This window comes from Trichosurus vulpecula, chromosome 8 (assembly GCF_011100635.1).
Source record: "Trichosurus vulpecula isolate mTriVul1 chromosome 8, mTriVul1.pri, whole genome shotgun sequence".
Lineage (NCBI taxonomy): Eukaryota > Metazoa > Chordata > Mammalia > Diprotodontia > Phalangeridae > Trichosurus > Trichosurus vulpecula.
In genome coordinates this window covers 53,703,184-53,729,953 of record NC_050580.1, presented here as the reverse complement: position 1 = coordinate 53,729,953, position 26,770 = coordinate 53,703,184, and the positions used below count along the sequence as shown (strand labels likewise).

The 26,770-nt window shown below is 45.4% G+C and overlaps 1 protein-coding gene across 2 annotated transcripts in view; it reads right to left on the bottom strand.

Annotated features, from left to right (window-relative positions):
* CDH23 (cadherin related 23) overlaps nt 1–26,770 on the bottom strand; it is a 552,108-nt gene that overhangs the window by 258,397 nt on the left and 266,941 nt on the right. For both annotated transcript variants that reach the window (XM_036735220.1, XM_036735219.1), the window contains exons 9-10: nt 11,140–11,252; nt 7,720–7,908 (exon numbers count right to left, since the gene is read on the bottom strand). In XM_036735220.1, coding sequence (XP_036591115.1) covers nt 7,720–7,908; nt 11,140–11,252 — 302 coding nt within the window. The remainder of the gene's footprint in view (nt 1–7,719; nt 7,909–11,139; nt 11,253–26,770) is intronic.

Genomic DNA, 26,770 nt, shown 5'->3' with positions numbered 1-26,770 from the left:
AAGTATGGACTCCCAGGTTTGTACTGTGGCATCTGAGAGAAGAAATGATTCTTATCTGGGAGGAACAAGATGGGTCTTTCCCTCTTCTTTTTCATGTCTTTTTTTGGTGGCACTCTGCTTTTAAATTAGGTGCCATTACAGAAGCATGACTAGTATCAGATAACAGCAATAACTCAAATGTATAAAGCACTTTACATTTTGCAGAACGCTCTTCTCACAGCAACCCTGTGCAGCTCTTGGTGCAAATGTTTACCCTATCCCCATTCTTGAGGCGAGATCCATTGGTGAGAGGGGATGAGGGCAGAAGTACCATAGAGTGGACCTACCAGATGGTGAGTGGAGGAATTTCTCCAGCAGCTCAGTAAAGAGGGGGGAAGAGTCCTACAGAAGTCAGTCAATTCAAAGATGAATTCAAACAGGTTGAGGGTGGCTCAGCGCCAGAAGGCTAGGGAGTACAGTCAAGGAACTGGGAGCCAGGGGGTCTGGGCACAAGAAAGAAATAAGAGCTAGAGGTGGGCATCATGGCTGCCAAGCATGTCTGGCATCCTACCTCAACTAATGATCTGGGGACTTGTGTAAAAAGCATTGCTAATTGAACTTTCCGATAAGGCTAAATTAGGAGGTGTTTGAAATACCATGGAGGATATCACATAATCCTTGTGGAAAGGGGGGCAGCTTAGGAGGCAGGAGGAAGAAAGTCAACGGGAGGCAGCCTCAGATAAAATATAATAACAACTATCATTGTCATAATAAGAACTTCAGTGAAGGCAACTGGAGAGAAATTAATGGGAGGAAAGAACCAGCTGGTTTGTTGTGCTGTCCTTGGCTTCTCTTCCAGAGATGGAATTTCCTTTGAAGTCTACACATCACTCCCTTGGGCACTCCAATGGTAGTGGGGGGCTGAGACCCTGGAAATGTCAGCTGATGCCCAAAGCCTAAGGAAGGCCCGCCTCACAAGTGGAACTCACTTGCCAATAATAATAACTCCTATGTCTATGGCCCTTTATGGGTTCAAAGTGCTTCCCACTCAAAAAACATATATTAAATGTCTACTGTATACCAGGTACTGCCATAGTCCCAGCTCTTCAGAAGCTTGTCTCTCGACAACCCTGGGAGATAGGTAGTCTAGTTATATCTGTATTAATTTTGTGTCAGATTTCATTCATGAAGCACCGACACAGATTATGAGCCATCTATAGCTTACAGACTTTAGAGATACACCCAAGATCACATAGTTAGAATGGGTCACAGTGGGGACTGAAACCAGGTTTTGCTCACTCCAGTTATGTCACATTTACACCCTCATATTACAAGTGAAAAAAGCTGAGGCTCAAAGAAATTCTATGACTCACCCCCCACCCCCATGCCAGGCATAAAATGAGTAAGAGCCAGTGTGGCCTAATGGACAGTGTGTTGGATGTAACATTAGGAAGACCTGGATTTGAGTCCTGCTTCTTATACATTTTGACTGTGTGACTCTGAACAAGTCTCTAAAGCTCTTAATGCCCTCTCTAAGACTACGGGTTGGAGAGAAGGTGGCAATCTGTTCTGGCCAATGAAGTTTTTCTCCAGGAGCTCAATAGGCCAGTTTTTTAAAAAAGCAGTTATTATTATTGTTGCAAAGGGGGAGGATTTGGGGGTGGCATAGAGCGGTGAGAGTGGGCAAAGGCCACCACTGACATTGTCCCAGCGATATCTCCCAATTCCTCCTAGCTTTGCATGGGCATCATTTTTGAGCAGCGTGGGAATGATGGGCAGCTAGATGGTGAAGCAGACAGAATATTGGGCCTGGAGTCAGAAAGACTCAACTTCCTGAGTTCAAATCCAGCCTCACATACATACCAGCTGTATGACCCTGGGCAAATCACTTAACCCTGTCTGCCTCAGTTTCCTCATCTGTAAAATGAGCTGGAGAAGGAAATGGCAAACTACTACAGTATCTCTGCCAAGAAACCCCCAAATGGGGTCACGGAGAGTCAGACATGATTGAAACAACTGAACAAAATGATGGCCTGCACCTCTCCCTCTATGTCCTCCCCCTAACTCAGGCTGTGCCTTGTAGATTTACCCTGGACCAAGAGATTGCTTGAACAAGTAACTGATGTGAGTTCCTTTCACTTCCCTAGGGAGTGTGGAAGGGGGCCACTGAGAAGCTTCCACATTCAGAGGTGGAAGAGAACTCCGAGGCCAGGGGCTCTTCACTGGTTTTGATTTGGACCCCTTTGGCAGTGTCTGGCAAGGCCCTATGGATCCCTTCTCAGAATTATGCTTTAAAATGCATAAAATAAAATCTGGACTACAAAGGAACCTGATTAGATGAAAATATCTGACAGGGCAGGAACAGTTATGGAATGGAAAGTGAGGGAGTTGGAGAGCAATAAACATCAGTCTGGTCCCAGATTTGGGTTTTCCCCACCCATGGCTCTTTATTTATTTTGGAGCACTCTCTCCCTGGGGAGTTGGCTAATTCTTGTTGCTGTTGGCTTGTGGGGTTTTTTTCCCTGTACCCCTCAAACAAATGAATTGTGCCATCTTCATGAAGCAGCATGGTACCGAATTAGCTACTGCCAGATGTGTCCCTGTTAACCTCTGGATTGGGAGAAGAGAAGCCTCCCCTCCACCAAGCCTTTGTCTCTGCCCTCCTCTGTCCTTTTCTGCCACTATGGAGGCAAGGAGAGGCCTTCTCTGTGGGCTGAAGCTACCAGGATGACCTCTCATCACTGCCCAACTCCATGACAGAGCCCTAGAATCCTTGAGCTGGAGCGGATGGGTCTAATAAATCAATCAAACCACAATGATTTATTAAGTGTGCTAGGGACCGTGTTGGGTGCTAGATACAAAGACAAAAATAAAACAGTCCCTGCCTTCAAGGGGCTTAGATTCTATCAAGGGAGACAACATAGACATGGATAGTACTAATCATTTGTCCCTGAATAGGACTGACTCTTAGCCAACAGCCAGAAGATCTCTGACCTTTTCAAAGGCTTCTCTAGGCCTCCTATTATTTTCTATGACATACTAAGATGGCGCCTGGGCTTAGCTCCCGAGTCTTCTTTCTGGGCTGTGTGATCTCGGCCAACTTGATCACCCTCTCAGGGACTCCTTTTTCTCATCTGCAAAAGTGGGGATTGTGCTAGATGACCTTTAAGGTCACTTTCATTTGAAGCCCTGAGGTTCTTCTTCACTCCCACGTTTCTCTTTGTACTTGGGGCCTATCTTCTCTCTGCTCACTGCTCTGCTTCCCTGATTTCTCCTTATCTTCTATCCTCCAAGTGGTTTTTATAAATGGTGCACTGCTGAAAAACACCATACCTTTGAGCCTTTTTGAAGAAGGTATTAAGACAGGAATAAAAAGGCCACATTCCTGTGTTGGCAGGAGAAATACTCAGAGGGTCTTGTATGGTCCCAGGCCTCCTTCTTGAGGAAGGATGAAAAGGGGAGTGAGGGAGTTTTATTCCTGCTTGTATGTGAGAAGGGCAGGAGTGGTGTGGGTGACCCTGGGAAGCAGCAGGACAGGGAAGAAAGGGGGTCAAGGGTCAAAGAGAAGCAGGTCAATAGAAACAGAGGGCATCATGATGTCTACTTTATCCTTCTCCTAACCTCTTGGAGTCATAGATATTTTTAGAGCTAAAAGGGACCTTAGAAATCATTCTAGTACAATTCTTTCATTTTCTAGATGGAGAAACTGAGTCCTAGGGAGGGAAAAATGACTCACACAAAGACACCCAACTAGTGAGTGAGCCAAGATGAGACTCCAGGTCTCCTGAATTTTGGGTCAGTCTTCATTCCATTAAGCCATGGATTCTCCATCTGTGTCATGGACTCCTCTGGCAGTGGGTCTGATTGAAACCTTTGGGGCCCTTCTCAGAATCATGTTTTCAAATAGTTGAGGGAAATGCTAAATTTCAGTTAGAGGTGAGTGAAAATAAAAATGACTTTTTTCCCATTGAAGTTCATGGACATTTTGAAATGATTCCATGGAATCCTTGGGGGTTGGTAGACACCTGGTTGGTGGATGCTAGGTAGGCTGACCCTAGCACTAAGCCATCTGACCTTTGTGGGTATCTGAATTAGACTGCAGCATTCTGTCCCAGAATGCCAAGATCAGTCGCTGAAACTATGGTCACATCCCCTTGGTCCTCTCTTCAGACCCCTTTAAGCCTTGACTTTTGGAAGTAGAAGACACAGGAATTCTTTCAACAGAGCATGGGGCACTAGGACAATTTCTCTTAAGGATAACTTCAGAAAAGCCTTTGGGTTTTTAAAGTTCCATTAGTCAGAAAATTGGTGTTTTCTGCCTTCATTAAGGACAAACAAAAGGAAAAAGATCGAAGCTATAAGAGAAACTTAGGTTAAGTGGGTGGAAGATCTTCCCAATGGGAACCGATGGCCAAGGGAGGCCATGAAATCTCTTCCCCTGGCTATGTGGAGGAGGCAGGGCCCCTCTTTTGCCTGGTACCTGGACTGGAGAAGCTCAAAAGGTCTTTGCAATATGGTCCCCATTCTCAGAGTATGGGCAGCCATGGGTACCTCAGCTCTAGCCCTCTAGGGAGGGGAGATGATTCAACAATATGTGCCTTGACTCTTAATGCTATTCTGAAGGACAGTGGCAAAAACACTGGAGAGGCATGGAGGGAAGGTGAAGATGAATAAAGAATAAAGCCTTTGGGACTAAGAATGGGTGGCTTTGGAGTCAGGAAGAATCATCTTTCTGAGTTCAAATCTGGCCTCAGACACTTCCTAGCTGTGTGACCCTGGGCAAGTCACTTAACTCTGCCTCAGTTTCCTCATTTGTAAAATGAGCTGGAAAGGAAATGGCAAACCACTTCAGTATCTTTGCCAAGGAAACCCTGAATAGGGTCATGAAGAATCTGACACCACTGAAAAATGACTCAACAATGCAAATAACTCTATGTGTGTATATATGTGTGTATAAAATAAATATTTCTCCTTTCTCCTTCTCTTTTGGGATATGTACACACACACACACACACACACACACAGATGCGTGTTCTGAGTTCCTGAAAAGAAACTTCCTAAATAAACCAAAGATATTTCTCTTGGCTCCCTGATTTGGTAGGGGCTAAACAGTCAAGTTTCCATTATGCCAGAGAATGGAACAGAGCAGCCAATAGAGAATCGAAAACGAGGGATAACGGAAAAACGTTTTACATAGTTAGGACAGAGTGGTCATCTTTCTGTCCCTCCGCCCACACCTGGTCTGGCCCCACCACTCTCTTCACGCCTGATTCTTGCCCTGGTTCATCCACAAGACCCATAAAGGAATGTTACACACTGCTTTAAGGTTTGCAAAATGCTTTGCCCGTGTTATCTTATCAATCCTTATAACACCCCTGTGAGGTAGGGGTTGTTATTATATGCATTTTATAGATGAGGAAAACTGAGGCTCACATAGGCTAAGCAAGTTGCCCAGGGTCACACGATCATTAAGGCAAAGTTTGAAGCCTGACTGTAAGTCCAACAAGGCTCTATCCACCAGGCAACACTGCCTCTCTCCATTTTGTGCTTAGCCATCAGTTGGTTCCAGAACAATTTAAGCAAACAATAATAAAAGGAGCGATAATCCATACCCCACCCAGGCAGAACAACATTCATTGCCTGTGATTCAGCTGGGAACGAATGTTATTGTGAATAGTTCTGTTCCCAGTGGGGCAGGAGGGGGCAGGAGGGGGCCGGAGGGGGCAGGAGAGCAGACCCAGAAAAGGCCCAGGAGGCAAAACAGAACACATCCAAGAAAATTAAGATCCCCGGGGAAGGGGGAAAGGGCTAGCGGGCCTCCCACCCAACGCCGACGTGGAGAGAGCCTTGGGAATGGCAGCAGGACAAGAGCCTGGCTCACCACCACCTTTAGAGCTCTGCCAAGAAAAAGGCCAGGGCGGCTCATGGTGGTGAGTTATGGGCACATTTACCTTGGGGTCCCTGCATTATGACTCCCATTATATGAATGGGCTGTGGCTGGGCTCCCTCTCTGCCCTCCCGCCTCCCTGCTGCTGGTGCTTCAGTCTCAGTAGAGGAGAAGACAGGGAGGAAAGTTTCTCATGGGGCTTCAGCTGAGGGCATCCAGCTGTTCTGGGAGGATGGGCTTGGGAAAGGAAGACAGGAAGCGGTGTGGTATAGTGAAAAGAGAACCAACTCTGGACTCAGGCCCTGGGTTCAAACCTCATCTCAGAGGCTTATTACCCATGTGGACCAGTCAGTTCAACATAGTTTTATTTCTATAATGAAAGCATTGGACTACACGGATTCTGACATCCCTTCCAGCTCCAATGCCGGACGCGCAGCCAAGGGGAGCCGAGTTCAAACTGGGCTTCAGACACTTGCTACCTGTATGACCCTGGGCAAGTCACTTAACCTTCATCATCCTCAGTTTCCTCATCTGTAAAATGCAGATGATGAATGATAGCACCTGCCTCAGTGGGTAAAGATCAAAGGAGATGATATGCATAAATTATTATATACATAAAGAGCTGATTTTCCAAAAATGGAAGGCAGCCTCGGGAGGTGATGGGCTCCATTGTGACTGGAGATGACCTCCTAGCAATGTTATATTACTTGCTCAGGCCCTTAGAGTGAAAATTCACATCCAAGTTTTCTGATTCTAAACCTAATGTGTTCTCTCTGCTACAACAAAGTACCCAGACCATCAGCCATGGTTTTTTTTAAATAAAGACTGGGTCTCCCTTTCCATTGGAAGAATAGCAGCTGTTCATGGGCCTGATCATCATGGAAACTTTAATGGGTTCTTTTTCTAACCTGGGCTGGTTGACCCTTCCTTAGGCATCCTGGGGCCCTCTATAGTGGGAAGAAAGGGTTAATGGTGGTGGGTGGGTGGGAGATGGCTTGGTAATCAGACACTGTAGAGGGCAAGATGGTGGAAGAGGGAGGAGAGAGCAGTGGAAAAAGAATCACAGGAGCCCATCAGACAAGTAATTGGAGAGCATTACCTCAGGGCTGGAAAATCTAATGGAATCTCTCAGTGGAATGGTCCAAGAGTGGGGATAATAAACACAAGTCCCATTAACAATGGCTGCAAAGGAACTCCAGCTACAGGCAGAAGGTGAGGCATGGGCTCTTGGGAGGGGGTGAAGGGAGCAAGGGCAGGAGGGGAGGGAAAACCCAATGGGCAGAGCCTAGCAATTCCCACTTCTGGTGCCATAGTCTCAACTTGAAGCTAAAGAAAGTGGGCACAGTGGTTATAGTCAGAGCTGGGAACAGCCTTGTTCTTAAGTGGCCTGACCCAAGCCAAGGTAAGTCTGCTTGTCCCTACTCCCGCCTCCCCACCCCAGGGTCCTTGGAAGCTGGGGTAAACAAGGGCTCAGCACACTGGGGACAAAGAGAGAGGGTTCTGACCCAAGCGGAGCCTTCTACATGTCTGCCCACCATTTCCCAAGCACTTGAGAAGCAAATCAAAGGCTCCTCTTTTTAATAGTGTTTTGCATTCTTCCAGTTGAGAAGGTGGTATAGTTATGATTACACCCTTGGCATTTAGGGACAGTACTTCTTCTAAAAGTCACACGTATGTGGTTGTATTTATCTTCATAATAGCATCCCTCCTTTATTTATGGGGAACCTTAATGCCAGAAATAGTCAATAACCCACTCACGGTCATACACAGCACAATAGTGGTTAAAGGGTCCAGGCAATACAGCTTCTGCGGATGTCTTGCAGGACGGTTAGTATCTGCTCCATGGGACTCACCTCATCTTTGTCCACCACCTGGATGAAGAGGGGAAGGGCGAAGCCCACTTGGGCCAGCTCGGTGATGGCCACACTGTACTCGGAGCTGTTGAATTCGGGGGCGTTGTCATTGATGTCAATGACGAGGATGTTGAAGGTGGTGATGCAGGAAGCATCTGACGGGGTTCGGTCGTCATACAGCTCTGTGCCCTGTGTGCCAGAGAAAATACACTTTAACTATGGGGTGATAAAGGAAGAATGGGGAAGAAAGGAGGGAAGGAACAGTGAAGGAAGGGAGAGAAGGCATGTATAAAGGCCCCTTTGGGATCAAGGAAGGGGCCCTTTCCAAAATGACAGTTGGGGAAACTGAGGCACAGACTCACCATCAATCCACCATTCAATGAATGTCTACTGTAGTCAAGATACTATACTAAGTACCATAAGCTGTGCTGACATCGGGAGTGATGAAAGAATACTGTCATAGTCTCAGAGACTATAGAACAGGAAGAAGTGGGTGGGAGGCAGAGTTAGACCCCGAGGAAAGAAAATAATGGAGAACAGTGTAATATAGGGCAAGGACATGAATCAATCGACCCTTGGGTAAGGGTTGGGCACAGAGAGGGTGTTTTTTGCAATAGTGTCATTTTCCCCAACCTCCTCCCCCTTCCCCTCCCACTGCTCTTCTTCAGCCTCTGCTCCCCCTCAAACAACTCAAACCCTCCTTTCTTCATTGAGTTAAATAGTTAACACATCCTGATGGAAAAGGAGGGAGCAAGAAGGGGCAGCGGAGAGGAGAGACATCTTATTGACTTCTGGCTATTAGCGGAGGGCCTTGTCGACTGAGGTTAAGTGTAGTAATTTCACTGGTTGTCCGTTCCAACCTGCTAGAACACAGTCACTTCCTGAGCCTGGAGCTTCCTGACTTTGCCTGCTTCCCCCCCTCCCCTTTCCTCAATCAATGGCCCCTCTCACACCAACTCCTGGGACCCTGTGGCCTGGGCTGGATCCATACTCCTAAATGGCTTTCCCAGCCACCGACCCAGCTCCATATTGATTTTAATTAAAAGCAAGGTCGTGATCAGGGGTTGGGTGGTTGGGTGATTGGGGAGGGGGCTGGGCTGTTCTACACCCCACTTTACTGCTTCTCCTCACCTAGGCCCCTGGGAGACTTTGCTCCCCAATCCTCTGGCCATTTCGCACCTCCCAGCCCAGGACACCTTGTGGCCCCGCCCCTTGCTTCCTTGCAGCAGGGTATTAATACCAATAATAGCTAACATTTATATATTGTTTACTACGTGCCAGGCACCGTGCCAAGAACTTTACAATTTTACCTCGCAACAGCCCTGGAAGGCAGGTGCTATTACTAGCCTCATTCTACAGGTGAGTAAACTGAGGGAAACAGAGATTTAGATGACTCGCCCAGGGTTTCACAGCTAGTAGCCGTCAGAGGCCGGATTTGAACTGAGGTCTTCCTGACTCCAGGCCTGGCGCTCTATTCCCTGGGCCACCTGGATGAGGGGGGCTCAGAGACAGAAATGGGGCAAAGTGGATTCTGAAAAAAAGTGAGTGTTTTAATGGACTGTAAGCTCTCTGACTGCAGGAAGTATGTTATTTTTGTCTTTGTGTGCCTAGCACAGTGCTGGCACTTAGTAGGTGTCTGAGGTATATTTGTTGAATTGGACTGAACGTGAGTAAATAGTCCGATATAGCAGCCCTCGGATGCTGTTAGGAAAGGCCTGTAAGTCGAGGACCGAGCAGGCAAGTGGCTCTTGCTGTGCTCCCCGCCCAGGTCAGATCACACTTAGAGTGGTGTGTTCCCTTCTGGACACCATCTTTAAGGACAGACAGAGCAGCCAGGCTGGGGCCACCGTGATAGCAGAGGGATCATACCATATGAGGCGTGGTGGAAGGACATGGGAATGTGCAGCCTGGAGAAGAGAGGGCTGGAGTATCCATGACAGAGCACCAGGCTGGGAGTCAGGAAGACCTGAGTTCAAATCCAGCCTCAGACCCTCACTAGCTGTGTGACCCTGGGTGAGTCACTTAACTGCTATCTGCCTCAGTTTCCCTAATTATAAAATGGGCACGATTATAGCACCTACCTTGTGGAGTTGTCATAAGGAGCAAATAAGATAACATTTGTAAAGTACTTTGCACAGAGCCTAGCATATAGTAGGGACACACTGGAGAAGAAACAGCAAACTCTTGTGTCATTACATGCTTCATATGATGCAAAACTGTAACTGGAAAAACTTAAGTTTGATAAATTTCAAATAGATTTTTCTGCATTAAACTTTTAAAAAATCACTAAGTTAAGTCTTGAGAGAAACGTGACAAAATACTAGTTAATAACAATCATTACAATAACTCGGCATCTAGTAAGTGCTTAACGAATACTTGTGAACTTGACTATACACAGTGTGCTAAGCTGTGCAAACTCCTTTTTAAATGTGATCTCACTTGATCCTCAGAACAGTGCTGTGATCATCACCCTCATTTTATGCATGAAGAAACTGCAGCTGAGACAAGTAAAATGACTTTCCCAAGGTCACGTATCTCAGCAGGATTAGAACTCAGGTCTTCCTGACCCTCCCACCTCTGGCACACACTGGCAATGTCCCCCACTCTCATGTCCGAGGGCCTCAGATGACTAAGTGAAACATCTCAGGTGCAGACTGCTTTGGTAGATGAATAAGGAATGAAATCACATTCTGGGAATTGAAAAAGAAGCTCATTGATATGCCCCAAACTATACAGTAATTTGAGACAGAGACTGGATTCACATCTAGCCATCATGATTCCACCTTCAGGCCTCAGTTTTCATGAATCCAATCATCCTGTCCACATATCTCCAATTCACCAGAGTCCTTCACTTGCACTGGACGGGACAGGGTGTAAATTCCCTCTGGGCGGGTAATGGGATCATGGGATCTAGAGCAAGGAGAGACCTCGGAAGTTCTCCAGCCCAGGTGCCTCCTTTTAGAGATCAGAAACCTGAAGCCCAGAGAAATCAAGTGTCTTGAGTAGTAAGAGCTTACACAAACAGTTCTGCCTTCCACACAACAGTCATGTGGGTGCAAGTATTATTCTCACCATTTTACATGTATGGAAACTGAGGCCCCAAGAGAAGAAAGGTCTTGTCCATGGTCATGCAGCCAGTGAAAGTGTCAGAGGCAGAATGTGGGCACAAGTCTTCAGAATCAAAGCCCAGCCTCTTTCTACTCTAGATACCATAGGGTCTAGAGACCATAGGGTCTCTTTTATCTAGAAACAAGAAAGGAGGCTGCCAATGGCAGGACCAAGAAGCTAAAGGTAACCTAGGCTATGTTCACTTTTCTGGGGTAGGGTGGAGGGTTTGCTCCCTTCATCCCACTGGTTGGCCCTGGATTTGGAAGAGGACTCCCATGGCATCCCCCCAGGCTGGGGAACAGCTCTTCTTACCTTTACTGTGAGGATGAAGCCATGGCTATAGAGAGGGTTTTCGCGGTCCAGAACACCATTCAGGGTTAGTGCCCCACTGATGTAGTCCAGGGCAAAGATACTGTTGGTGTTACCTGGAAAAGAGACCAACTGCTATCAGCAAAAGGCATTGAACTCAGGTCGACTTGGAGCTAAAGAAAAGGAAGTGACTTCTGCTGATCACTTGGCCAGGGAATAACTTGTTTCCTATGGAAAATAATGTAGTCAGGTTACTCTCCTACTCTACAACCCATAGAGGCTCCCTACTGATGTTGACATCAAATTTAGCTAACTCTGCCTGGCTTTCAGGCCCTCTATAATTGGGTCCCATCTTTCCCAACCAACTTCACTTTCCTTTAGTCCCCAACTTGTCCCTTCCAGTCTTGAAAGTCTCATTTGGCAGACTACACACAACTTTCTCATTCTTCCCTTTGCTCATAAGAGTCACAGAATCACATCATCTCAGTACCAGGTGAGATGGCCAACTGTACCTGACCAAGAATCTCCTCCAGTTTGGGCTTGAAGACCTCTACAAGAGGGAAGAGCTCATTTCCTCCTCAGGCAGCCCATTGTACTTGTGAACACTTTTAACAATTGGGAAGTTTTTTCTTAGATCAAGCCTAAATTTGCTTCTTTGAAAATTCCCCCCATGGTTCCAAGCTCATCCTCTTCCAAGCTTCTACTCCTTAGATGGAGCCCTAAGTTCAAGGGTCATAAGGGAGAGCCAGGACCAAAGGAAGCCCTGCTGTCCTCCTGCAGGGGAACTATCCTCCAATGATGGCAAAGGCTGGGGCAGCTCCAAGGAGCTCTGGTCTGGAAGCTTTCTACGACTATGGGGTGGATTTAGATTTCAGTCTAAGTCAAAGCTGTAGCTGAGACATCTTTGTGCACTATATCAGTCAATCAACAAGCATTCATTAAGTACCTACAATGTACCAGGCATTGTGCTAAGTGCTGGGAATTACAAACACAGACCCTGCCCTCAAGGGGCTTACATTCTAATGGGAGACAACATGGAAAAAGTCACATGTACAAAATAAATAGAATGGAAATGGAAAGTGATCTCAGAGCCCTGAAGGAAAAGCTTTTTGCAGAAGGTAGGATTTGAGCTGAATTTTGAAAGAAGCCAGGAGGCAGAGGTGAGGGGAGAGCATCAGTAAAGGGCATGACAAGGTGCCAAGGGGGTAAGCCCATCACCCCTGATCTCTCTTCCCTTCCGTCTGCTTCCTGCATTCCCAAGGTATCAACAGCACTGTTCAGGATTTGTTCAGGCTGGGGAGAGGGGCTGGATAATTTTTCTCTTGGCTTGAAAGTGCTCAGCAATGGGATGGGAGGGAATAAAGGGGAAAGAAAGGAAAGGAAATACTGCCCACAGTTGGTAACTTCATCCAGGTACTCTGCAGCTGAGGAGGAAGCTTCTAAGAGAGGAGAATATATATGAGAAGCTGGGTGGAAAGTCAGTTGAAATGTCTAACTGGAGTGGGGGGGGGGCTAGAGTCCTTTTGGGTCCTCCTGGTCAAGACCTTAGGAAGTAGTCAGTTTCCAAAGAAACCTCGGGCCACATCTTCTCTCTCTTTCAGTTGTCTCCAATCCCCAGAAGATCCAAATTAATTGTCTGAAGCTTGTTAATTAATTGTCATAGGGGGCTGGCCCCAGAGTGACTCCCTGCCTATGGGGTTGAGGCTTATTAATAAAATTGCACAACAGGAAACCAGATGAACAAACAAGGGCCCTTCCCCTGCTTCCAGGCCCCCTCGGAGGGGGAGATTTGATGCCATAATCAGTGTTTGCAGAACTGGCCAGGGGACCTCTCTTTGACATGGCTCAGGCCCAGACTTTATTCTTCATGACTTCTAGGCTGAGGAAGAGGTAGCTGATGTGAAAGGAGTTCTCCCAGGCACATAACCTCCCACAATGTAGAAGACACACACACACAGCCACATTTTCCCCAGCAGACCCACATGTACATACCAACACTCACAGCCTCACACATCTATCTGTCCCCAGACACTCCACCACACCCAGCCTTTCACCTCCCTCCCACCCATCCCTCACACATGATCTGTTATTTCTTACAATTTAGTCTCTGAAGAGTTCACCTGCCACAGCCACAGTCACCTGTCTAGAGGAAAAGGACTAACTCCCTGGCCTATGCATCAGATCCACTGAGCTGTCACCTACAAACACTATCCCCAGGAATGAATTGGCATGAATACAACCCACTGACTCTGGGAGGTGGCAGAGCAGACCCGATGCCCCACAGAAAGTGAAAGAAGAAGGAACCACACTCTGAAGGGGAAAGTAACAAATGTACGCTCAACTCTGGGTGCTTTGGAGGTGCGACTTTTCCCCTATTCCTTCTCAGTTTGGGAAGAGATCACAGTGTCTGATACGTAATATGGACTTATATGTATGCTGCATTGAATTGCACTGAGGGATGGAACCTCTCACTTGAGGGTGGAATTCCTCACTGGGAATGAAGTTTCTCTGTATAACAAGTCGTATTTATCCCTCATGGAGCTGTCCATTTCTTGGATAGAGAGAGAGGATGGTCTTGTGCTGGGCCCTCCAAGTCATTTCCCTTACATCCCTCAGACTCTGAAATCCCACATCCTCTATGAAGGCTTCTCAGCCCATCAAGAGCAGAAGCCACAGATAGCCTTGGCTCTTTCCAATTGGGGAGTGGAAAGTACTTAGTCTCCTAATTAACTTTTCACCCTGAAGTACATTTAACCCTTAAAATGAATGTAATAATGCAAAACTTCCATCAGTCAGTCACTTAATCCATAAACATTTATTAGACACCTATCATATGCCAAGATCTGTTAGGCACTGGAAAGATAAAGACAAAAGTGTTTATATTCTTGGGGAAAATGAGCAGTAGCCCCGTGTGGGTTCTAGGAGTGAGTTTTCTGTCAGCTTGGTTTGTATTTGGCCACTTGTTTAATCATGCTTGAATGCCCTTGACCTGCTCACCCACATGATGTGTCTGACACAGTGGGCAGGGGCCTGAGTCTAATTTGCCATGTGCCATGTGTAGCTTAGAGTGGCTGCAAAAAGGTACTGTATAATTTCCTGATGATCAGACAAGAAGGGGGAGAGAAATAAAAGTACAAAAATAAATGCCATCCTTAGTATATGAAGATGATGCTACCAATCCAATAATGGTAGGGATATGGATTTTGAGTTATTTTTCCATCAGTGGGATGAGCTGCTATCAACCTGTCCCCATGCTCCCACCTAGTCTGATAAAGGAAACACATGTGCAGGTATGGCAGGAAAAGCTCTGTGGTAGGAGAACTGGGTTCCAGTCCTATGTTTGACACTAGTTGTGGATAAATCTTTTCTTCTTTCTGATCCCCAATTTCCTCATTTGTAAAATTAATTGGTTGGAATAGATGATCTCCAAAGTTCATTTTGGATCTGATCCTGTATGATTCTGTATAAGCTGTTTAACACAGCAAAGGAAGGAAGGAAGCATGGGAGGAAGGAAAGGAGGAAGGAAGGGAGGAAAGAAGGAAGGAAGGAAGGAAGGAAGGAAGGAAGGAAGGAAGGAAGGAAGGAAGGAAGGAAAGAAATATGGGAAGAAGGAAGGGAGAAAGGAAGGGAATAAGGAAAGAAGGAAAGATGGATGGGAGGGAGGAAGAGAGGAAGAGAAGAGTGATGGGAGGAAGGAAGGCATGAAGAAAAGGAAAGAGAGAGAAAGGAAGGATAGTAGGAAGGAAACAAGAATTTATTAAACACCTACTATTTGCCATACACTGTGCTAAGTCCTGGAGACACAAAGAAAGGCAAAACATTTTTCCCTTCCTCAAAGAGGGAGGAGACAACATTCACAGAACTATGTATGAAATGTACATTTGATCCTCACAACAACCCTATGAGGTGGGTGCTATTATTAACCTCATTTTATGTTTGAGAAAACTGAGGCAGACAGAGGTTAAGTGACTTGTCCTGGGTCACACAGCTGTTAAGTGTCTGAGGCTGGATTTGAACTCAGGTCTTCCTGACTCCAAGCCTTACACTCTCCACTGCACCTCCTTGGTGAAGTGTTGGAATTGCAATCAGAAAACCTGCATTTCAGTCCTGGATTTGCTACTGAATAGACATGTGACCTTGGGTAAGTCATAAATTCTATGGCTACTGGTTTTCTCATGCTTAAAATAAAAAAGTTGGACTCCCCAACTTCTAAATTCTCTTACAGGTCTAGCTCTATGATCACATTCAGAACCTTGGCCAGCAAAGTCAAGAGTGCAATTACACTGTCATCTATTGGGTTAAGCAGCTGCCTAGAGACAGAGGAGATCTGATATCTTAATAAATTGAAGCCCCCTGCCTCAATGCTTGGATGTCCCATCCCGAGGGGCAGCTGGCCCTGTAGCAATCCAAGGTGGTTTTTATTTCTAACTTGGAAAGTGACACCATGGATACTCCCAGCCCCTGGCCTGAGGCATTCTTTACCCAAATCCCATGGGGGTACAGACTGGAGGTGGCTGCAGTCTCCCTTGCTTCTGATGCTTCTTATCTGCTCAGCCTCCACCCTTGAGCAGAAGGGAAGCTTCATGGTTGGATACTCGATGCCCTGGTGGGGTGGTTCATAGCTGGGAAAGGAAGATGCCCTGCTGAATTAAGGGTGGGGAGTGGCCTCTGAAAATTCAGTCCCAACTCTAAGGATTCAGGGAAGTCATGACTTTAAGTATCTAGGCAAGGAGGGTCTAGGTGCTTCACTTTGGGAAGGGCAGGTTTTTTCTTCTCAGGGCAGCCCCCACCTCCAAGATACCTGAGAATTTAGACCCCTTGAGCTGGGCAAGACAGAGAATAAGAGTAAAGTCTATAAAACTAGGAAGTTATAAGAAGGGGGTGTAGGTGAATAGCAGAGGGGTGTGTGTGTGTGTGCGCGCGTGTGTACATGTGCGTGTGTGCACTCGTGAGCAAAAGAGTGGGGAGAATATAACCATATTCACTAGAATACTGGAGAGAGAAGTCTCCCCATTTGAAACCTGAAAGAGATAAGTTTTGGATGAATAAAAAAATCTACTTTAAACAGTGGAGATTAAACCAATGAGGCTTATTTTTACAGCTTGAGGGAGTGTAGGCTAAAAATATAAACTGTTCTGGAAACGTTTAGATAAATTCCTAAATGTTATTGAAGTTTGAAGTGATGGTGGATAGGCTAAGGGGACATGTCCTGTAGGCAATAGGAGACATGGAATTGGAGCTTGGATGAAAATGAATGTGGCTGGGGCTGGAGCCGCTGATTTGACAGTTACTGGCACAGAGGGGAGAGGGGAAATCACGAGGCAGCATCCGTTTACGTAGCGGGCCAAGGTCAGAGCGCTGTTATCCACATTTATGCACAGATAGAGTGATTTGAGGAGAAAGAGAAGGCAGAGAAGTCAGAGGGGCAGGTGGATCTGCCTTTTAGACTGGAGTCAAGTCAGCGTAGAATGGAAAGCAGTTTTAGTGCAGGACAAAGAACCTTAAATGTGGAATTAGAAGTGCTGGGTTCAAGTCCTGAGCCCTGTCGATTACCAGCTCTGTGATCCTGAATGAATCTCTGAACCTCAGTTTCCTTATCTGTAAAATGGAGATGATAAATGCAAGCAATTCATACCTAATAGAGTGGTGAATGCTTTATAAACTGTAATATATTATATAAATGTGACCTACTATTAAAACCATAATTATTGTGCTCTCTCTCTCTCTCTCTCTCACACACACACACACACATGCACTCGTGAGCACATACACACAAACAAACCAAGAGAAGAAAGGAAATAAGCATTTATTAAGCACCTACTATGTCCCAGGCACTGTGCTAAGTACTTTACTAATATTATCTCACTTGATCCTTACAACAACTCTAGGAGGTAGGGGCTATTATTACCCCCATTTTGCAGCTAAGGAAATTAAGGCAGACAGAAGTAAAGGGACTTGCCCAGGGTCATACAGCTGGTAAGTATCTGAGGCCACATTTGAACTCAAGACTTCCTGAGTCCAGCAATCCACCCAGTGCTCTATCTACTGCACCATTTAGCTGCCTCTAGAGAAAAGAAATTTTTTCAAGAAGGGGGTGGTCAGTCACATCAAGTACTGTATTTCCCCATGTATAAGATGCACCTTAATTTTTGGGCCTGACATTTGAAAAAAAAATGTATTACATAAAATTATTGAACTCAAGTTTTATTCATCTGCTCATAGCTTTCAGGCATCTTTTGGGTAAGTCTGGTGTGTGTACATATGCTGAGTCCATTCCGTTTCATGAACCTGAAGCATCTATTGTGTCCTCCTTTGAAACCAGTAACTTCTTTTTCACCAGCAATTCTTCTTGCCTCATGCTGAACCATCTTTGTGGACACAGGAATTCCAATTGCCCTTTGCTCTTCAATCCACATCTTCAATTCCCTCTCTAAATCAGGCCATTTTGCTGACTTGCCTCTCATGGCCTTCTTCTGCTGTGGCATTTTCAGTAGGGTTTCTTCTTCCTGTAGACAGTCTCGGATTGTTTTCTCAGCTGGAGGAGGACAAAACTTACGTTCAGTAGCACAATTTCCATTCACTTTTGCAAACTGGATCAATTTTAACTTGAATTCAGCACTGTATGAAAATCTTTTCTGAGCCATTTCTGGGCAGAACGTGGCAAAACATAACCTAATATGCCGGCAACAGATGCAAAACAATGAGCACAAAGACCACAAGCTCAAAAAAGCAGGAAATGCAAGTAAAAAAGTCTACAACTACTGTATAAGACACACCCAGTTTTTAGACCACAAATTTTTTAGAAAAGGGTGCATCTTATGCATGGGAAAGTATGATACTTGTTGAAGCTGAGGAAAGGGTGTGGGCTTTGGCAAGAAGAAATTATGGAGAGAGCAGTTTTAGCAGGCTGCTGAGGATAGAAGCCAGATCATCAGGCAGAGAGTGGGGTTTCATGGGTGGAAAGAGCATTTGTCTTGTAGTTTGAAGAGACATGGGATTGTATTTCTCCTCTGACATTTACTAGCTGTGTGACCCTGGATAGATCATGTTACTTCTTAGTAATGTGATTATTTCCTCACCTGGGATATGTGCTAGTGAGACCTGTAGTGTTTTTTTTCACCAAGTTTTTGTGAGGTTTGAATGGGATGATGTACGCAAAATGCTTTGTAAAACTCAAAGATGATATCAACATCCATGGGGATAATGACCCTCATAACGGGAAGATTGGTGATCAGAAAGTAGAGGTGGTGGGTGTCATCCGCATTATCCATGAAGGCCAGAGAAAGATAAAGGAGACCCAGGATCAAGCAAGTTTGAGGGGCTTAGGTTTGTGGGTTAGTTTCCAGGGATTGGCATGTACCAGGTACATAGTAGGCACTTAATAAATGTTTATTGAATTGGTTTGTTTATTTGAAGATGAGTGAGACCTATGCGTGCCTCAAGGAAGGAGGGAAGGAACGAACTGTGAGAAAGAGAGCAAATATGCTCGAGAGGGAAGGAATCATGGCAGTATGGTGGCGTCTACTCAGTAGAAGTATTTGGACTGAGGATCTGGGTTGGATTCCTGTTTTTGCCACTTCTTAACTGTGTGAATGTTGGCGAGTCCCTCAGTCTCTGGACCTCAGTTCATTTATTTGTTGGTTTTTTTAATCTGAAAAATGACAGAATTGACTATTCTTCTAGGTCTATATCTATGAGACTTAGTAAGGGTGCAAGTTTTCTTAGTTGTTAGGATGAGCTCTAGAGAACAGATGGAAAGCAAAGGGACACCTCTTCCTTTTGAGACAGGATGGAAGATTGGGGGAGAGCAGGGGGCATGGCAGGGAGGGCTTGAGTGAGGCTCCCGCTGTGGCTTTCTCACTCGTGCCTCTTGCAGGGATGTACTTGGCTTGTCACTGGTCTCTCCAACCCCCTCCTCTCCACTGTCCCTACCCATCCCATCTCTATGAAAATCTCTTCTCCATTCCTTGTTCTCTTGTTATCTCCCTGTCAGTTTCTTGACCCAGTGAAGAGGTCTGGCTTGGTTTAAAAGCAGTTTAGTGAGTGGTTGACAGTGCGTGTGGCAACACGGGCTGATGGCTTTCAATTGGTTTGTCTGCTCTACTGGGCTAACAGCAATTCCTCTCCCTCCTTTGCCCCCCTCCCTTGCTTTGGAGAAGAGCCAGCGTCAAGGCCTCCCTCGGTCTTGGTCTCTCCTTGACTCTGGAGGGAGATCTGATCTCTCCTCAGGCCCTCGGAGCTTTGTCACACAGGCAGCATAGGCAAGATCCAGGCTAGAGGAGGAGGGGGGGGGTTCCCAACAGCACCTTGCCTCAGAGAAGGTCAACCTATTAAAGATCTTAGTTATCTCTATTTCCCTCTTTCTTTTCTTCTCTGCAAATCTTTGGAATTCTCATTCAGCAGGCATGTAGTATTTACTGTGTGCCCAATTCTGTAAGGAATAATAATATCAAAGAGCATAATCATAGGGTTTTTTAAGACGATGTTTCCCTATCTTACCTGGACAGCCCTGGTCCCACTCTGACTGGCATGGGAATTTTGACCTGCCCTGTTTTCTGGCTCACCCCTCCTTAGCCAGCCTGCTGGTCCCCCTGCTCCCAAGGGCTCACCACATCAGTATCTCACTTAGTGGGAACATCCTGTCAACTTAGCCTCCCCAAGAGCAGGGATTATAGGTGTCTACTACTATACCCAGAGGAACTGCAGGATTTTGAGAAGGAAGAAGCCTTAGAGACTATCCGATTCAGCACCTTCATTTTACAGAGGAGGAAAATGTGGCACAGAGAACAGCAAGCCCAAGAGAGGTAGTAAACAGCCTTCGAGGAGCTTAATGCCCAATCGGCCCATGCTTTCTTAAATACCAATCCCCTTCAGAGTTATTCCCAGGACTCAGTTGGGCCGGAGATATAGGGATGGATGGAGATGATCTCTGCTGCTCCCATCCAATTAGAGTTACCTAGTTTCCCCAAACTCCTCTGGCTTGAAGTCAACCAGATCTCCTTGAGCCCCATTGATAGGGACTATCTTCAGGAGCATGTGTGGGTCTGGAGCTTTGGCTATATTTATTTCAAGAGCCATTCAATCACAGCATGTCCCTGGACCCATATTATTATGTCACTATCCAAGTGAAAAGAGCCCACTGGGTGCCAATTCTATTTCAGTTGCCATTTGCCATGAATCAGAACATAGAGTCTTTCCCCTAGGCCAGCTACCTTGTGTTCTTTTGGGTCAGGAGTCTGTCCCTGCTCAGAGGACAAGTCACAGGAAGGCCCTGGTTGTCCTCTCTGAATGCCCCTAAGACTTGAATGTTTCAAGGATCCCTGACTTTGTCCCCAACTCCTATAAAGCTCTGCCCATGTTCTGTCTCCTACATGAGATCTTCCCTGATTCCCATATTAGTACATCTCTGAAATTTATTTTGTAACATTTTTCATATTTATTTAAATATGAACATGCCACTCTTCCCCAATAGAATGTGAATTTTTTGAAGGTAGAAATTGTTTTGGTTTTTTGTCCATATAACCCCAGCACCTACCGCCACAACTGGTACACAGTACATGTTTGATAAAATGCTTATTGATTGGTTCCAGAGGGCAGAACTATAGGTGGAGGCCGATGAAGTGACCAATTTCAGTCTGACCTAGGGAGCAGCTATGTTGCAATAATAAATCTCTGAAAGTGGAGTGGGTTGCCTTGGAAAAGAGTGGGGTTTTCCATCCTGAAGGCCTTCAAAGGCTGGACAACCACATGTCACAGCTGTTGGAGGGGGTAATTCTAGTTCAGGTTTGAGATGGACTAAATGGCCTGGGAGGTGCCTTCTAATGCTGATATCCTGCGATTCTCCATGGCTATTTTAAACCTTGAAGTTCTTGGTGGCCAATATCTATGGGTCTGAAAGAGTTAAGGCCTCTCTCCAAGGGGCCCTGGATTCTTCTTCTTTCTGCCAAGCTCAATCCCATTAAACAGTTATTTTTGAGTAGCCACCCCCCAGCCCCCACTGCCAAAACCCCCCACCTCCCATTCCTTCCAGGCATTTTTACCTGGCTCAAGTGCAGACCCAACACCATCCAGCACGGGCCTATAATTTAGCTTGCCACATAATTCCGTCAATGTATAATTAAATCTGGAAGCCTGTTTGAGATATAGGCTCAATGCAAGATGCCTTATAAATTAAAGATTGTTATTTAGCTGCCCACTGACAAAAGGAGCAGCTACCGGGGCTGTCCACAGGCTGTGCTGGAGTCAATAACTCCATGAGAAACATATGGCACACAGAGGTTTGGGTTACAGCTGCACTTTCAATTGGGGCTGGGGATACAGGCTGAGAATTTCACTGACCTTTCTCCGTCAAGCTCTCTGGCTGTGGATGGAAAGGAATTTCTACTCCACAAGTCTCTCCAAAACAAACAGAAATCCATTTCCAAAGGATTGTGGTCAGGAGAGCGTAAAACATTGAGATTCTAGAGTAAGAAGACTCCTGGTTCGAATCCCAGCTCTGGAACTTAGGGCCATTTCTAGTCAAGTGACAACTTTTTCTGAGATTTAGTTTCCTCAGCTATAAAATGGGACTACTTTCACTGCCTGCCTCATAGGGTCATAGTGAGGGACAAATAAGCTAATGTGGGCTAAGTGTTTTGTGAGCCTTCAAGTCCCGTATAATACAAACTATTAATATTATTTGCCCAGAGACGGTGATCTGTGGTGAATAGAGAGACACAGCATGGGCCTCAGATTTAGGAAGACCTTCTATTCACATATGGTGACTCGGGGTGACCCTGGGGCAAGTCATCTTTTAGTCCCCTAGAGCTGACTCAAATAGAAATGGGGGTGGCGGAAATGGCTGCTCCATACATAAGGATTTCCCACTGGTTGGGAAATTGACTTAGTTTTAAAAGGTAATGTCATTTATGTTTTCTTGTATTTTTATTTATTTCATTAAGTATTTCCCAAAGGCATTTAAATCTGGTTCAGTACTCAGGATTGTTGGATAGGGCCTAAGCTTGACATCGTTGTCCTAGGTAACTCTTTATGACTCTACATTATATATGAGTTGCTGATTTGCATCGGAGGAGAGAATTTTCACACCAAGTATTTCCTATACTCAAGAGAGCATAGCTATAGACCCTTCCCACCTCAAAAATTAAAGTGTCATGGGAAATCGAAATGAGCCAAAAGCTTGAATACAGTTCTTGTTACAGGGGAGGCTAGTGGGTTCATTGAACTTGGATTCCCAAGATGCAATGAGATGCATCTGAGATGCAATGGAGCTAAAGCCAACAGGGTATCTGCTCTAAGTCTAGCACCTACAGGGTGAGCCCCCTGGAGTGGGGCACCACCAGGCTGTCTAAGGAGGGGCAAATCCTTCCAGGGAGAAAATGGAGCAGATCAAAGCTCCCATGCCAATCAGCAATGGGGTTGGCCTTGTGAATGGCCCCTGCATTTCTAGGCCAGGCTGGAGAGGAAGAGCCAGGCACCAAAAAGCAAAATTAAAATCCCCCCCAAATACAAATAAAAACGAAGTCTGAAAACAGAGAATTACACCATCAACTTCACAGATGAGGGAAGGGACCATTCTAATAGAGCGCATTTGTGAACTATAATTATTTGCTTATTTAAATAAAAGGAACTCTACAGTTAATTATAATTGGTATAATTATGTAATAATAATATTATTTTATATTGACATACTTATATAGAAATTATTGTTTCCTCCCTATCCTCCCAGATAAAAGTTTGAATTTCCACAAATATCTGGGAATTCCATAGTCTTATATTTCCTGGTCGGGGCCTGACCTCCCTCAGCATTTTCCTAAAATGGAGCACTGGACCATACTTCAGCTAACAAATGATTATCTTTCATAATAGAACTACTAACAGGACCCGATTAATTAATCTGCTAATAATGGGCTCCAGTTACAGGATGTTATTAGCCAAGTGTACAGTGAAAGCTGTTTAGTTACTGATTACTTGGGGTCAGAGGATGACCTTGTGGACATAATGACAAATAGCGGCACACAGCGAGCCCTCTGCGCAGGTGGGATTCTTGTCTCCCAGTAACAATGGTGGAATATGGTTTGACCATTAATACTGTCGGTGGTGGAGATGAGGACGCGCCGGTTTATAGGACACAAACCTGTGAGCCTTGCCTTCTGAACTGATATGAATACACCGGTGTTTGACCAAGTCACCAGCACCATTGTCATCCACCAGCATATATCGGGTGCCCGTCACACGAAGATCACTGTGCTAAGCACAAGGTATCCCTGTAGAAACCACGGTCCTGGTGATCAAGGGACTTACAATCTAGCTAAAGAGACAAACCTCACACCAGGAAAAGATCAATATAAGGGAGCAAATGCCAAGTGTGAGCAGCAGCAGCAGCAGCTATAAGTTTTGCAAAGCAAATAAACAGACAATAAAATTCATACACACACACACATACACATACATACACACACACACACACACACACACATGCACATTTTTCTTTTGTGCAATTGTTCCCAAATGAGGGAACAGTCACTGCAGACTGGAAGTGGTCAGGGAAGACTTCTTGGTAAAGGAGATACTTGAAATTTGTCTTAAACCCTGGGATTCAGCTCATTGGAGAGGAGGGATGGGGAGATGCTGTTGGAGGAGGTCTGCGAGGTCCTGGGGTTATTGACTTAGAGGCAGAAGGGACCACCTCCCTCGCTTCAGAGATGAAGAAATTTCAGTCAGAGAGGTTAAGGAAGTTACCCAAGGTTGAAGAGGTAGTGATTGGCAGTTGGAGTTTAAATCTAGGTTTCTTGATCACAAATCCAGAGATTCATTGGCAAGCTGGGAGAGACAGAGTTATATCTTATTTAATTTTGTTTTCTGAGAGAAAGCCTGGTGTTGAAAAGGGGTATATGACTCAAATCAGGAGATCTGAGTTCAAATCCTTTTCCTGCAACTTATTAGGTGTGTAACATGGGGAAAATCACTTAATTTTCTGAGCCTCATCTTTCTTGTCTGTCAAATGGGGATAATAATAGCATCTACTAGGGCAGCTAGGTGGTGTAGTAAATAGAGCACCTGCCCTGGAGTCAGGAGGACCTGAGTTCAAATCCAAACTCAGACACTTGACACTAGCTGTGTGACCTTGGGCAAGTCACTTAACCCCAATTGCCTTGCCTTACCCCCTCCAAAAAAATAATAGCATCTATTTTTCAGGGTTGTTGTGAAGATCAAAGAGATAACATATTAGCACAGTGCCTGGCATCTAGTAGGTGCTTAATAAATGTTTATTCCCTTTCCCTTACATTTTTCTTATTCTATTAGACTTTGGGAAATCTATTAGATTTCTATCACCTCCACCCCGATTCCTGCCCAGTGTCTCAGTTGAATTAAAGAAGAGAAGTTTCTGAAGTCCAGGAGAGCTTGCAGATGGGGGTAGCAGGCACAGAAGCCAAGTAAGGGCTCTACCCTAGCAAACTGGAGAGCTGGGTCTATTAGAGTAACAGTGAAATGTCCTGAGGATTAGTGCTGGTGGGCTGATCCCCTTCCTGCCTGGCTTTTGATAGGGGGTCCTAAAGAAGGAAGAATTGCCATCCCTTCTACTGTGGGAAGCATGTAGACCCATCTCAGGTCCTGACCTAATTGCCTTTACTTTCATGCAGTCTAAACTCCTTCCTCCCTCACCCCAACCCCAGTATTAGTTGGAGGACTAGGGCAGAGTACTGAGGAATGGAGAGATTCTGAGGAACAGAATAGCCTAAAGCTGGACACAGGGTAGTCCCAAGGCCAAGGGCTCTATTTGACCTTTCATGACAACATGGACTGATCAGAGCCCAATTTCTTTTTAGTTCTGGCCCATTTTCTTTCAGAATCTGGGGCTCGGGGGATGGACTGGGGTTTGATCTAAGGATGGCATGGGCTGGGATTCACTCTTCTGGCCCTGAAGACAGGAGCTGTGCCGATGTACAGCATTCCCCCTCCCACTGCTCAGCCTGTGCCTACCATAATTCACCAGAATCTTGGCACTCTGGAGAAGCTGTGTGATCATGGTGATTTACGTGCTCTGATAAAGTCATCTTAGACCTCTCATAAGCATCATTTCATTTTTGATGATCTAAAAGGCCTTGTCTTTCAGGGAAGAAGCAGAGGGGACTGGGGGGAGGGCAGACATTTAAGAAAACAAAGGGGACAATGATCCGGTACTCAAGGAGAGGAGTTGGGGCCAGGAGGCACAGGGAGTCAGCCATCATCCCAGCTGTCCATAACCTGACAAGTGGTCTAGTTTGATGAAGTCTGTGGGAACAGAGAAGAGCCATGTGGGGAAGGGGTAACAGGGCCACAGATGCCCCTTAGGGCACGTTGTCAATTCTACTGATTGAGAGATACCTGCATAGAGAAGGCATAATATGTATATCTTATATGTATTGTACATTATATATTATAATAGTAACTTTATCTATATGATAGATGATAGATAGATAGATAGATGGATGGATGGATAGATGGATGGATAGATGGATGGATGGATAGATGGATAGATAGACAGATGGATACATGGATGGATTGATGGATGGAGGGATGGATGGATGGATGGATGGATGGATGGGTGGGTGGATGGATGGATGGATGGATAGATAGATAGATATATGGATACATGGATGGATTGATGGATGGATGGGTGGATGGATGGGTGGGTGGATGGATGGATGGATGGATGGGTGGATGGATGGGTAGATGGATGGATGGATGGATGGATAGATGGATGTATATATGTATGTATGGATAGATGGATGGATAGAGATAGATAGATAGATAAGTAGATAGATAGATAGAAAATTACTATTATAATTCACATTTCATTGAGTTAGTGGTGAGGTGCATAGAGCTTTGGGACTTGGAGTCAAGAAGACCTGAGTTCAAATCTGGCCTCAGACATGTTAGCTGTGTGATCCAGGGCAAGCCACTTCCCCTCTGCCTACCTTGGTTTTCTCATCAGTAAAACAGGGATAATAATAGCACCTACCTCCAGGAGTTGTTGTGAAGGATCAAATGAGAGAATATTTATACAGCACTTTGTAAAACTTAAAGTGGCATATTCCGTTGTTGTCACTGAGCTGTTTTCAGTACTATCTGGCTCTTCACGACCCCATTTGGGGTTTTCTTGGCAGAGATACTGAAGTGGTTTGCCATTTCCATCTGTAGCCCATTTTACAGATGAACAAACTGAGGCAAACAGGGTGAAGTGACTTGCCCAGGGTCACACACCTAGCAAGTGTCTGAGGCCACAGTTGAACTCAGGAAGAGGAGTCTTCCTGATTCCAAGCCCAGTGCTCTATCCACTGTGTCACGTAGTTACCCAAAGTGGCATATAAATGCTAGTTATTTATATTATTACTATTTCTAAAATACTTTATTGTTTATAAAGCCTTTAACAATCAACCTAGAGTCACAGAATCTGAGTTTGAATCCCAGCTCTGCTTACTTACTATGTGTTACCTTGGACAAGTCATTTATACCCTCTGGTATCCGTTTCTTCATCCAGAAAAATAAAGGGAAGAAGAGGAAAGGAACAAGCATTTATTAAGCACCTACTGTATGCTAGGTACCTGGCTAAGCACTTTACACATACTAACTGATTTTATCCTCCTAACAACCC